This window comes from Lolium perenne, chromosome 2 (genome assembly GCF_019359855.2).
Source record: "Lolium perenne isolate Kyuss_39 chromosome 2, Kyuss_2.0, whole genome shotgun sequence".
Taxonomy (NCBI): domain Eukaryota; kingdom Viridiplantae; phylum Streptophyta; class Magnoliopsida; order Poales; family Poaceae; genus Lolium; species Lolium perenne.
Genome location: NC_067245.2, coordinates 37,941,234 through 37,955,015, shown reverse-complemented (window position 1 = coordinate 37,955,015; position 13,782 = coordinate 37,941,234). Strand labels below are relative to the sequence as shown.

Below are 13,782 nucleotides of genomic sequence, written 5' to 3'. Positions count from 1 at the left end.
TAATACAACATCCCTCATAGTTGTTAAGTGGTACACGATCCAAATCCACTATATCAAAACCGATCATCACGTGAGATGATGTAGCTTCAATGGTGAACATCAACATGTTGATCATATCATCCATATGACTCGTGTTCAACCTTTCGGTTTCTGTTGTCCCGAGGCCATGTCTGTACATGCTAGGCTCGTCAAGCAAACCCAAGTATTCCGCGTGTACAACATGGCTTACACCCGTTGTATATGAACGTTGAATCTATCACATCCGATCATCACGAGATGCTTTGAAACGACGAACTTTGGCAACGGTGCATACGAGGGGAGAACACTTTATTATCTTGATATTAATGTGAGGGATCATCTTATAATGCTACCGTCGCGATCTAAGCAAAATAAGATGCATAAAGGATTAACATCACATGCAATTCATATGTGATATGATATGGCCCTTTAGTCTTTGCGCCTTCGATCTTCATCATCAAAGCACGGACATGATCTCCATCATCAACGGGCATGATCTCCATCATCGTCGGCATAGCGTCAAGGTTCATGACGCCGTCTTCATGGTTGTTCACCTCATGTAGCAACTATTACAACTACTTTGAAATACTACTCAACATGAAAATTAAAGACAACCATAAGGCTCCTGCCGGTTGCCACAATACAATAATGATCATCTCATACATATTCATCATCACATTATAGCCATATCACATCACCAAACCCTGCAAAAACAAGTTAGACGTCTCTAATTTGGTTTGCATATTTTACGTGGTTTAGGGTTTTCGAGAGAGATCTAATCTACCTACGAACATGAACCACAACGGTGATACTAATGTTGTCAATAGAAGAGTAAATTGAATCTTCACTATAGTAGGAGAGACAGACACCCGCAAAGCCTCTTATGCAATACAAGTTGCATGTCGAACGAGGAACAAGTCTCATGAACGCGGTCATGTAAAGTTAGTCCGAGCCGCTTCATCCCACTATGCCACAAAGATGCAAAGTACTCAAACTAAAGATAACAAGAGCATCAACGCCCACAAACCATTGTGTTCTACTCGTGCAACCATCTATGCATAGACACGGCTCTGATACCACTGTAGGACAACGTTGCATAGAAAGCAAAAAATTTCCTACCGCGAACACGCAATCCAAGCCAAGATGCAATCTAGAAGACGGTAGCAACGAGGGGATTATCGAGTCTCACCCTTGAAGAGATTCCAAAGCCTACAAGATGAGGCTCTTGTTGCTGCGGTAGACGTTCACTTGCCGCTTGCAAAAGCGCGTAGAAGATCTTGATCACGATCAGTTCCGGTGCCACGAACGGGCAGCACCTCCGTACTCGGTCACACGTTCGGTTGTTGATGAAGACGACGTCCACCTCCCCGTTCCAGCGGGCAGCGGAAGTAGTAGCTCCTCTTGAATCCGACAGCACGACGGCGTGGTGTCGGTGGTGGTGGAGAAATCCGGCGGAGCTTCGCTTAAGCGTGCGGGATGTGGTGGAGGAGAGAGACCGCTAGGGTTTGGGGAGAGAGGGGGGTTGGGCGCCGGCCCTCTAAGGGGTGCGGCCAAGGCTGAGGCTTCAAGTGGTCAGCCCCCTCTCCTATGCCCCTCATTATATAGGTGGAAGCCCCAAGAGTTCTAGTCCAAGTCTTCGAATAAGACCCCAACACTAGAACCTCCCATATGTGGGAAACCTACTCAAGGAGGGAGTCCCACTCAAGGTGGGACTCCCACCTTTCCTTGAGGTGGGGTGGCCGGCCACCTCTAGGTGGAGCCCACCTGGGACTCCTCCTTTAGGGTTTGGCTGGTCAAGCTTGTGGAGTCATTCCGGGACTCCACCTTCCATAGTGCGTTTCTTCCGGACTTTTCTAGAACCTTCTAGAACCTGCCATAAATGCACCGGATCATTTCCAAACTTGGAATATGACTTCCTATATATGAATCTTATTCTCCGGACCATTCCGGAACTCCTCGTGATGTCCGGGATCTCATCCGGGACTCCGAACAAATATTCGAACTCCATTCCATATTCAAGTTCTACCATTTCAACATCCAACTTTAAGTGTGTCACCCTACGGTTCGCGAACTATGCGGACATGGTTGAGTACTTACTCCGACCAATAACCAATAGCGGGATCTGGAGATCCATAATGGCTCCCACATATTCAACGATGACTTTAGTGATCGAATGAACCATTCACATACAATACCAATTCCCTTTGTCTCGCGATATTTTACTTGTCCGAGGTTTGATCTTCGGTATCACTCTATACCTTGTTCAACCTCGTCTCCTGACAAGTACTCTTTACTCGTACCGTGGTATGTGGTCTCTTATGAACTCATTCATATGCTTGCAAGACATTAGACGACATTCCACCGAGAGGGCCCAGAGTATATCTATCCGTCATCGGGATGGACAAATCCCACTGTTGATCCATATGCCTCAACTCATACTTTCCGGATACTTAATCCCACCTTTATAGCCACCCATTTACGCAGTGGTGTTTGGTGTAATCAAAGAACCTTTCCGGTATAAGTGATTTACATGATCTCATGGTCATAAGGACTAGGTAACTATGTATCGAAAGCTTATAGCAAATAACTTAATGACGAGATCTTATGCTACGCTTAATTGGGTGTGTCCATTACATCATTCATATAATGATATAACCGTGTTATTAATAACATCCAATGTTCATGATTATGAAACTAATCATCCATTAATCAACAAGCTAGTTTAAGAGGCATACTAGGGACTTCTTGTTTGTCTACATATCACACATGTACTAATGTTTCGGTTAATACAATTATAGCATGATATATAAACATTTATCATAAACATAAAGATATAAATAATAACCACTTTATTATTGCCTCTAGGGCATATCTCCTTCAAGAAATGCGCTCTCTACAGATCTACACACTTTCAACCACTAGAGAGTGGATTGAGAGCATACTGCAATTGATGAACCTCGAGAAGCAGTGGTTGACCAGGGGAAAACACTTTGGCGTCGATGATGGCTTGCTAGCAGAGGCCTTCGATTGCATGCTATTCCGTTGCTGCAATGGCGCTCTTTGATGTACCGGTGACAGTGAAACCACCGACGGTGAGAGGAAAAAAAGGGAAGAGGAGTGAAGTCCTGGCATAACGTCCTATCGGGAGGCGGCTGAACATACCCATCTAGGGTTCCGTCCTCTCGTCGGCAACACTGATGGTCCGCTCCGCCTCCGGTGGCCTTAGGGCCTTGGAGGTGTGGCGGACCACGGCCTCTCGCCGGCGGGAGGGTTTTCGTTCTTTGTTAGGTTATTTTCAGTGTCTTCTTCGGGATGGTGAGGCGGCGGCTCCATCTTGATGTTAGAATAAGGTCCTCCCCGCTCTATCCTCGTTCTGGTGGTGCGTCTAGCATCGGCGGAAGGCGCGTGGATTAATTTGCCCGGTGGATCTCGCGGCATCCAATTGGTTTTCGTGTTCGTTGGTGTGGTTTCAGGTCAGTCTTTTCCGATCTACATTTGTCATCTTTGGCGACGGTTGCTGCTCTGGTGCGCTGGTCCTTTGGGACCTTAGCACGATGACTTCCCGTTTGTCTACTACTACAACAAGCTCTACTACGACAAGCTTTGCCCGGCTCCAGTGACGGAGGAGTGAGGACAGCGGCGCATCTTCGGCTCGCGTCAGTGTTTGTATTCATCGCTAGGTGGTCAAAAGACCTACTTGTAATTTTTATTACTTCTGGGTCAGTTTGTACTGCTATTGATGATTATTAATAGATTGGTGGAATTTTCGAAAAAAGGGAAAGAGGAGTGGACAGGGCAGGTGCGAAAGGGCCCGTGAGAGGGGAGAGTGGGCGGTGACCCAATTTATGACGCTCGTTCTTGATACGTCACGGCGTCTCCCACTTTTATCCACGCGTGCAGCTCCATTCCCATTATGCGCTCGTTAGTTCCTGTCTAGCCACGAACGGCCGAATTGAACGTGTCTCCTGAGCCAACTTTTGGACCATTTTGAGAACCGTAAAAATCCGCGGACAATCAAACTGGACAAACTTGATCAAGTCGATACGAGAAACCACTTCCCGTTCCAGTGCCCTTTTGCTACTCTTTGTTGGCAATATCTGTGCCTTTCTTGATCCCCTCGGGTCTAGGATCAGTTAGATTTTCAGAATACTATTTCCAGCCTCAAGAGTGCCATTGCCAAGCATTTTTTTCATGGAGCTTATTATGTTGATTACATGGTTAATTTAGACTGTCTGAGATGACTTAATTTTCAAGGTTGTACCTCCAAATCTTTACTGATGCCAAAAGAGATCTTGTTCATAAAGCTAAGAGAAAATCATATCATGACATAGATTCTTGGGTAGAAAGATTTGATAGTCTTCTTCATTTTCTTTCTTTTGGGCTTGAGGCCCACCTAGTTGCTACTCTCAAGCAACTCTTTTATTGTACTAGATGATACCCCGCGCATTGCTGCGGAATTCATAAATATGCATTTTGATTTATTAAAGTGAAAATGAGACCAATGTATATATGATAGAGACTCACTCATGAAATAAAGGAGTGGTTGTACACAATGGAGACCTAGGGGTTATGTACATATTACATGTATAGGTGTTATAATCCTCGGAAATTCAATTCGGCTCCCGGGTGCGTATGCTCCCTCTACCAATAAATCATATTTTGAAATGTCAAAAAATTTAGATAAAAAATTCTACATGTACATCTACATAATATACGTGCGTTCGTCAAGTTTCACGAAAAACTAATATTTTGTGTGGTCTATATAAAAAAGAGAAAGTTTATCTTGTGAAAAACATTATTTTTAGCACTGAATTTTGTCTTTTTACACACGTCACATGATAAGCCATTTTTTATGCAATGACTTTGTGAGCACGTAGCACGTGAAGATGTACATGCAAAATTTTAGTTTCAATTTTTTTAAAAATTTAAAATATATGTAAGATGCATTTCGAAATATAGGGAGCATATGCACTCATGTTCCAAAACACCGCTCTCACTAACCTACACTTTTTGTTTATATAATAGATAAAATAACCTATGTCAATACAGTCACTTAAAGAATAAGGGAGACAAAGCCTCTCAATCTGCTTTAAGAGAATTTCTTAGTCAATACAGTCAGTTCAAGAGTAAGGGAGAGAAAGCCTCTCAATTTGCTTTATGATCTTCACCAACTCTTGATCTCACCTGCAAAATAATGATTGTTGTAAATACTCTAGGAAGATGGTTGGATCATACTTCAAGCTTAGTTTATCATATTTTAGCCAATGATTGATGGTGGGTATGGAACATGAATATACGAAATGACATATGAATAAATGATGGTATATCACTACATATATGTATGGTACCACACCAGAGTAATTGGGCAGTGCGAAGCCAATAATTAATCTCACATTTAATTTCTACCATCCAAACAATATAGCAGCATTGTTAAAAAAAAACACAAAATGGTGCTTTCTTTCAGCTCCATCTTACCAGTTGGTTCATTCATGCTATATCTTACCTTGACACGATGATGACTATGTAAGTCAAGTCAATAGTATTGTTAGAATCGATACAAAGAAGTAAGCATTAGAGTTACATGGTATAATATCATCTTAATCAAATATTTCTAAAATCTGTCTAAAGTCATGTATGAAATGGGTGATTTTTTCTGATGAGCTTGAAGAGACATGAGATTAATATTTAATAAAACAATTGGAAATCAAATTGTTGCCTCGGGCGTGTTAAGATGGCTAACCGAGACTATAAAACAGGGGCACATATTGATAAGATTCCTACCTTAATTCCATGTGTAGATAGATCTAGCAGTGAAATAGCTTACCTCCGCAGACTCGTGTTGAAGTTTGGGAGTATCTACTTAGCAGGCAGCTGCGTGAAAAAAAACCTGATGAAAATTTGGAGGTCTGACACAAAGTAAGAATCCTGAAAATTCAAAACAGAAACACATGCATCTTTAAGCACTCTATCGAATGATTATGAGGGAATGAAATGCAATGAAACGGCTGCTGCTACATCTGAAGGCAAATGCAAATTTAATCTGCACATCACCACTTAATTAGATAGAAAGGACATCCTTTGGTTGCTGATGAAAGAAATGCTTACCTGGAGTACTGGGGGTTTCCTTCACCCCAAGTGCTTTATGAGCGAAAATTTTACCTACTGGCATGCTTGATTTTTTGATTTTTTCAGTGATAGAGTGTGTATAAATGAGATCTGCTACCTACGTATAAATCAGTGAAGATTCAGATTAGTATGTGTATGCATTAGTAACTAAAAAAACTAATGCTCAGATTTGGCTGCAAGGATTCACTCAAGCCAATAGGAATCCATACGTTTTGTAGATGCAAAGGGAATACAAAATTTACCTGGCTGATTCCATCGCAGTGGATGACCTGTGTCGCAATCAAAATCGCCAATGTAATCAATACCCTAACTCCAGGTTAGTGGCGGTAAAGTAAAGACATTAGATCAAGGAGGATGGGGTTAGGGAAATCTTATCTAAACTAACCTGATTATGAGGAGGGGATTGAAATGGCGCCGGTCAAGCGACGCCCAGGGGTACAGATTAATCCAGCAGACGCGCACGCACCATGAGCATCGACGACCTGGCATGATGTGGAGAGAGATGGTAAGAGAAGGTACCAAGATAGAGAAGAGGAAGAAGATGGCTCACCGCCGGCCCTTGAGATTTCGGTCTGAGCACATACTAACGCGCAGGGAATGGGCACGGAAACGCTGCTAGTGGAGCCCTTCATCTTGATCTGGAGATTATGGCAGGAGAGCACCGACACTTGATCTTCCAATAGTTCTTCATCGCAGTTGGATCTGTGAAGTCAGAGACCTGCGTGAAGTCGATGAGAGAGCATGCGGAGTTGATATGAGTGACCATCGGGGAGTATTATAGGCAGCCACCCGATGACCTGCTTCGTCTAGAACATACCTGATTATGTAGTTTGCTTTACTGCGGGGAGGAGAAACGTCTCCACGATACGAAGATGAAATGTTGAAATATTAAGACCTAGAGTTAAAGAAAGATGATGTGACGTTTATTATACCTGATAAATAGCTGAATGGAAAGATTTGGTGATTATCACTAAAATAATTGAATGAAATGGCATGTTATTTGTTGATGTTGCAGACTGCTTAGGTGGCATGCTTGCATGTTGAGAGAATTCACCTAGTGGGTTGCTCCTATTTAGGTATTATAGATAAGATGTTTTCTTATAAATAAAAAACAAATTGTTCAGCCTAAAAGAAAACACTTCCCGAAACAACCAAAACTAGCCCTCTGTCATTGTTTCCTTGGTCACTCCGAAGCACAGTGAGTTTTGTTCATTGGCGCGTCGGTTCCCGCGCAGAATCCAAGAGAGACCGAACAAAGCAACCGTCCCTGGATCACAAGAGAGCGAACGGCAACAACAAGAACAGATCTCACACACAGTAGCAAGCGGTCGATCAAACCAAGCGCGATCCTGTATTACTGTAGTACGTGCCATGCCACGCCGCTGCCAGCAACCCTGCAACGAGCAATGGAGATGGCGAGCGCGAGGAGGAGGGCGAGGCAGGTCAGCGGCGACCACGTCGTGCTGCTGAGCGCCTGCGTCGTCCTCATCTCTGTCACTCTACTCCTCGCTGCCGCCGTGTCTTCGGGCTTCGGGGCCGCGGGGCTCGCCGGGGAGATCAAAGTCGTCGTGAGGACGACCAGCGCCCCGGCAGCCGTCGAGAACGTCGTCGGCGGCCGCAGGTACTGCGGCGAGGATGACCGCGACAGCATGTTCGTCGACGGCGAGTGGGTGCGCGACGAGGCCGAGCTGAGGTATCCGCTCTACCAGTCGAGGGACTGCCCGTTCATCGACGTGGGGTTCCGGTGCGGCGAGAACGGCCGGCCGGACGACGGGTACGCCCGGTGGACGTGGCGGCCAAGGCGCTGCACGCTCCCAAGGTCCGTAGTTTCTAGTTTGTTCTACACTTGGGTTGTCAGTTGTGGTTGTGGATGGCACGCCTGTCCAATCTGGGCAGTTCATCTCCGTGATCCAATTGCCATGAAGCTGCGTTGATGATGAAACCGCTATCAGATTCGACGCCAAGAAGCTGCTGGAGGTGCTCCGGAACCGCCGGCTGGTGTTCGTGGGCGACTCGATCGGGCGCAACCAGTGGGAGTCGATGCTGTGCATGCTCTCCTCTGCTGTCCCCGACGCCGAGGCCTCGGTGCGCGAGGAGAATGGGAGCCCCATCACCAAGCACAAGGGCTACCTGTCCTTCAGGTTCCTCCACCATAACCTCACCGTGGAGCACTACCGGTCGCCGTACCTTGTCCGGCGCGGCAGCCGCCCCCGTCGCGCGCCCCGGCATGTGCGGTCGGTTCTCCAGCTTGGCGCCATGGATGCCAGGGCTCCTCTGTGGAAGGGCGCCGACGTCCTGGTCTTCAACTCTGGCCACTGGTGGAACCAGGACCGGTTTCAGCAACTGTATGTACTGTCACTCTGTCAATAGACTAGTTTAAATGGTTCCTCGGGTCGTCTACTTCCATGAACTGATCTTGCTATGCCAGGCAATGCTACTTTCAGGAAGGGAAGAAACTGAGGCTGGACATGAGCGTGGAGGTCGCCTACCAGAGAGCCATGGACACGGTGCACCTGTGGGTTCAGAAGGAAGTGGATGCAAGCAAGACCCTGGCCGTCTTCAGAACATACTCACCTGCGCACACTAGGCATACGTATGTAGTTATTTGTTGGTGTTGTGCATTTCAGTCATCATTTGCATGTAAATATTCTAGTTGCTGGCGGGATCAATTAGCGTATTGATTCTGAAAGAGGCATAATTTGCAGGGGCACAAATGGCGGGAGCTGCGCCATGGAGACGCTGCCAGAGCTGAACAGGACGAAGATCTCGCTGGAACGGTGGCCGGGAACGCTGCAGCCGGTGTTTGGAGGACTGGACTCTGAGGCAGCGTCGGAGCTGCGTGTGATGAACGTGACGCTAATGACGACACAGAGAAGAGACGGTCACCCAGCGGTGTATAATGTGCAGCCGTCGGCGAGGGTGCCGGTTGGGCAGAGGGCGGACTGCAGTCACTGGTGCCTGCCTGGCGTGCCGGACGCTTGGAACGAACTCCTCTATGCCATGATTCTTACAAGATATGTTTGATGTTTTTGGCAGATCTATACTTACATTTTATTGGCATTTGAAGATATGCTGTAAAATATTGGAGTCAACACACACAGCAGACGTATGCTTATTCAGTTTCCTGTTAGAAAAACGAAACTATTCGCTTCACCCGATGGATCAAAGCAGCCATCTTCTCCGAGTGTTCGCCTCTTCCTCCAAATAACGTCTCCGACCAGTCTATTTCACAGAAAAGAACCAACCTATAGTTGGGTATATAGGGTAGGGTGTACGTGCATGCGTTAATAGGGGTGTGTGTATGTACGTATGTGTGAGTGTTTACGAAAAAAAAGTCTATTTCACAGAGAAACAAGCTTCTTCCACCTCTTCTATGCCCGCACAGGAGCTTATCCTCGGACCTTTCTGTCATGGATGACCTCACGGTGGAAATCGAGTAGGAGATCAAACCAAAGTCTTGCGCGTGCCGAGGTCAGGGGAATATGGGGTTGGATGAGATGAGCTCGGGCTCCCCTGATCAGGCGATGGCAGGGCACCGGCGAGTACCGTGCATGTCCACATGGCGAAATCGATGTCTCAATATATGCTGGTTGTAAGAGGTTAGTTATTTTGGTATTTTTATGTTGTATGCCTTTATAGGCTTTGTTGACATGATTTGGTTGTCATGTTGCAACTTCTGAGTTTTGGTTGTTGTAGAACGCACGTTCCCTTCATCGCACCTCGCAAGCCAATAAGAATGAGAGTAGACAGACTGCCAAGAAATAGTGCAATACTTTTGAAGGAACAAAATTCATATTTTGAAGTTCTAAAAGAAATATATAAAAATCAAGCACGTAGACAATGGATGCAGATATGTACATGTGACGTTTGAAACTTAAATACGACCATTTTATGATCTGTACAAAAATCACAAAATACTGAGGCTGCATCATAGGTTCCAAAATTTGTATAACTTAATCAAAAAGGCTGCATCCTAGATTCCAGAATTTAGAATGGCACAGGAAGATGAATGCAAGTCGGTCTTAATGCCCTTCGGCTTGACGTGTGCTCCGGCAACCTTGAGGCGGCAATGAATACTGTGTTTGCATACGCAATTCGAAAATATGCCTTGGTGTTCTCAGATAACATATTGGTTTGCAGTAAAACATTGCTAGAGCACAAGAAACATCTCCGAAAAGTCCAAGTGTTGATTTACGCACCCTTCTTTCGAGTATTTGGTTCACATTATTAGTGAGCAGAGCGTGTCTACCGATACAACAAAGGTGGCAGCGGTGCAGAGTTGGCCTCACCGTCCAATGTGAGACAATTAAGGCCTTGTTTGGGAGGCGGCGTTTTGGCTGGTAGGAGCAAATGCTCTTATTATACAAAATAATTAAAAAATAAATTTTAAAATAGTTAAAAAAATTGACATAATTTTTTTGGTGTACATCGTGATATTTTATGTCAGTGCACAAGTTTTCGTGGAGAAACAACATTTTATGTGGCGTGTACAAAAAAGACAAAAAAAAATATCCTGTACGTAGTCGTGTTATATCATCAAAACTTGTCTTTTTTACAGGAGCCGCATAATTTTTTAGTTTTTTTTTCGAAAACTTGTGTACGAATATAAAATGTGTAGATGTACATTAAAATTTTTATTTTAGAATTTTTTGTCACTTCGAAATGTAGATTCACACAACGGGAGAAAAATGCTCCTATGAGCCAAAGTGAATATCCCCTTGTTTGGCACTAGAATGTTGTGAGAATTAGTGGGGATAATGCTCTAGAGTATTGGGTGAAACCTTTACCGTCACCTAATCCCCACAAAATCCCATCTTCAATCCACTAGATAGGGATAGAGTATTGAGGATTGAGAATAATACACTAAAATTTAGGAAAAAGTGGGGATAAGCGAGAATTAAACTCGCTCATCCTCTAACACAAATATGCATTTAAAATAAGTGAAGATTTAAAGTTTGATAGGAATTATCCCCAGTAATCCACATTAAAACTCCGGTGCCAAACGAGCCTAAGGGGATTCTTAGAGCATCTCCAGTCGCGTCCCCCAAAGCGTCCTCCAAAGGGATTTGGGGCGCGCCGGACAAAAAAAGCGTTCCATCCGCGTCCCCCAAAGCCCATTTTTGTCCGGCGCGGCCCCATACGGTGTCCGGCGCCCCGAGCCCGTCCCCGTCCCACAGGGGACGCTCCGGGGACGCCGGACACAACGAAAAGCGAGGCAGGCTCCCACATGTCGGCGACTATTTGCATAAACCGTTGGTTCGCGCCTCTTTTCTCGTCGCTCCTTCCTTCCCGCGCCTCCCACTCCACCGCCGCCGCTGGATTTCCCGGCCGTTTGGGCGCAAGCTCATCAACAGCGACTACCAGAAAGTGACAATGAAGAGGAGCCAAAAGGCAATGTCGACGCGATGGGCCATCATCCAGGCGTCGGTGAACTCCTTCCATGGGTACCATCAGGACTTAGAGACCAGAGGCGACAGCGGCGCCGACGTCGCCCAACTGGTACGACTGTTTCTTCCACAATCCGTAGCGCCCACATTGTGTTCGATGAAATGACTCTGCTTCCTTTGGTTAGTTTGATCGGGCCATGGAAATGTACGCCAAGAACTCGGAAGGTCACAAGCCGTTCGCGCTGATGCATTGCTATGGCAAGCTCAAAGTGAATGAGAAATGGCGGCTGACGCGCCTGTCGCTGTCCAAGGGGAAGGACGCCATTGATCTGGACGCGCCGCTGGCAACTTCGACAGGGCGTCCTACTGGCAACAAGGCTGCCAAGGCCGCCTTGGCCGACGCTGCGTCGTCTGAGAAGACGCAGGCGTCGATCACGAAATGCCTCGCCGACGTCTCCTCGACCTTTATCTCCCGCGACAAGAAGGCCGACCAAAGGTGGGCCGAGCTGCTCAAGAGGCAAGAGGAGAAGCTGGAGCTCAAGAAACGCAGGGACGACATGTCCCTGCTGAGAACGTCGACAGAGGGAATGTCTCCCCGGACGCGAGCGGCGCACAACTTCTTCAAAGGCCAGATCCTCGACGAGATCGAAGCCAAAATGGCGGCGGCGGACGCGGCGGCCCTGGCAGCGGCATCGGCATCGGCGGCAGCGGCAGCGCAGCAAGAGCAGGCTGACGCGTCTTCTACTGCTACACCTGCGTCGGCCTCCGCGTCGGCGACGGAGCAGACGCACCATGCACAGGAACAGGCAGATCGCGACGAGGTCATCGTGCTCGACGGGCCTGCGTCGACTCAGGACACGACGCCGTCGACCAACCCCTTCTTCTAATATGATCGCGCGCCCAGTACTTTGATCGATCGCCGCTACTCTGATCGCGACGAATCGGCGGGAACGATCTCTTTTGAATGTATCTATTTGAATTTCTGATTGGGGCCGGCGTTTGGGGGACGCGGCTGGGGAGCGACGTCCCCCAAAGGCGGCACGAACAAAACACGTCCCCCAAACGCTCAATCCGGCGCGGTTTGGGGGACGGTTTGGGGGACGCGACTGGAGATGCTCTTAGGACTCGCAGGTTAATATGGCAAGTTCATCCGCCACTTTGGCATATTGTGTCATCCGAGAAAAATGTACAATACCTTTGGCCACCGGAAGTGCAGGAAGCATTCATGGGGATCAAGCAAGCGTTGACACATGCACTGGTCATTGGCACTGCCGGATTTCTTCAAAAGCTTCGATTTGGAAACTGATGAATCAGCTAGTGTGGTTGGGGCTGTGCTCATGCAACATAGGCATCCCATTGCATTTCTCAGTCAAGCGCTGGGATCAAACCAAACACCAACAGTTCACAACCTCATTCATCTGGACGATCACAAATTCATCATCAGGATGACTTTTCTTCAAGTCCAATTTTGGTGCTCCCTCCGATTCATAAGACTTGATGCTAAAATGAATGTATCTACATCTAAATATGTCTAGATACATTTATATAACTGTCAAGTAAATCGGAGGGAGTATATAATAACACAACTTACCATTCAGAGAATATTAAGCGGTTGCATGAAGGGATGGAGGGGGCTAGCCCCGGCGAGCTGGAATAAGTGCGGCGAATGACGAGCAGTTACGCCAATGCTGGTCACGTGCGGGTTTAGGATCGAAAAAACTCGACTTCTCGCCCGGCTGTCCTCGTTCTCTGCGCCTACAAATACTACCCAAAAACGGCCAACAAGTGTCCCCACCGTCCCCACGCTACCGACCTCTCTCCTGCGCCCCTGCTCTCCACAACCCCTAGCCAATCGCAGATTGCTCGAGCTCGAGGTAGCGTAGGATGATGACATCTGCCGCCCTCGTCCCGCCCACCCTCCCTGCGACGATCCGCGCCCCGGCTCTCGCCATGCCCGCGCGGAGGAGGTTGGGCGCTCTCAGGCTCTGCTCCGTCTCCGTGAGCACGCTCCCTTACCAGCACTGGGCCGCTGACTCTCCCGACCAGAGCCGCATGGTGCAGCCTAGACCTTGCTGGAATTTTGGGCATTTGGCCTTTGGCCCATGGCCCATTATCAAATTCTGAAACTCACGTGGCCCATTCCAATAATCAGTGGCAGCACTAGTGGGGGCTAAAGTTTAGTCCCACATTGCTAGTTGGGAGAGAGTTGGAGTGGTATATAAGGTGGGCTGTTCTAGTCCTAGTAAGTGAG

The 13,782-nt window shown here is 47.0% G+C and overlaps 2 protein-coding genes across 2 annotated transcripts; both read left to right on the top strand.

Annotated features, from left to right (window-relative positions):
* The first annotated feature begins 7,388 nt into the window (after positions 1-7,388).
* Positions 7,389-9,168, top strand: LOC127328378 (protein trichome birefringence-like 10). The gene is made up of 4 exons (XM_051354982.2): positions 7,389-7,963; positions 8,097-8,489; positions 8,573-8,737; positions 8,850-9,168. Exons 1-4 carry the CDS (start codon positions 7,551-7,553, stop codon positions 9,166-9,168), a joined length of 1,290 nt encoding a protein of 429 aa, XP_051210942.1. The 5' UTR covers positions 7,389-7,550.
* Positions 9,169-11,473: 2,305 nt separating this feature from the next.
* Positions 11,474-12,418, top strand: LOC139835450 (uncharacterized). Its single transcript, XM_071825302.1, has 2 exons — positions 11,474-11,643; positions 11,717-12,418. The coding sequence occupies exons 1-2, from the start codon at positions 11,518-11,520 to the stop codon at positions 12,416-12,418; spliced, it is 828 nt and encodes a 275-aa protein (XP_071681403.1). The 5' UTR covers positions 11,474-11,517.
* Positions 12,419-13,782: the final 1,364 nt, after the last annotated feature.

Bases quoted from the DNA above. Each gene is read 5' to 3' on its own strand.
- LOC127328378 (XM_051354982.2), top strand. From the start codon at position 7,551: ATGGAGATGGCGAGCGCGAGGAGGAGGGCGAGGCAGGTCAGCGGCGAC. The intron at 7,964-8,096 runs GTCCGTAGTTTC...AACCGCTATCAG, and splicing joins AGGCGCTGCACGCTCCCAAG to ATTCGACGCCAAGAAGCTGC. The intron at 8,490-8,572 runs GTATGTACTGTC...TTGCTATGCCAG, and splicing joins CAGGACCGGTTTCAGCAACT to GCAATGCTACTTTCAGGAAG.
- LOC139835450 (XM_071825302.1), top strand. From the start codon at position 11,518: ATGAAGAGGAGCCAAAAGGCAATGTCGACGCGATGGGCCATCATCCAG. The intron at 11,644-11,716 runs GTACGACTGTTT...TCCTTTGGTTAG, and splicing joins GCGCCGACGTCGCCCAACTG to TTTGATCGGGCCATGGAAAT.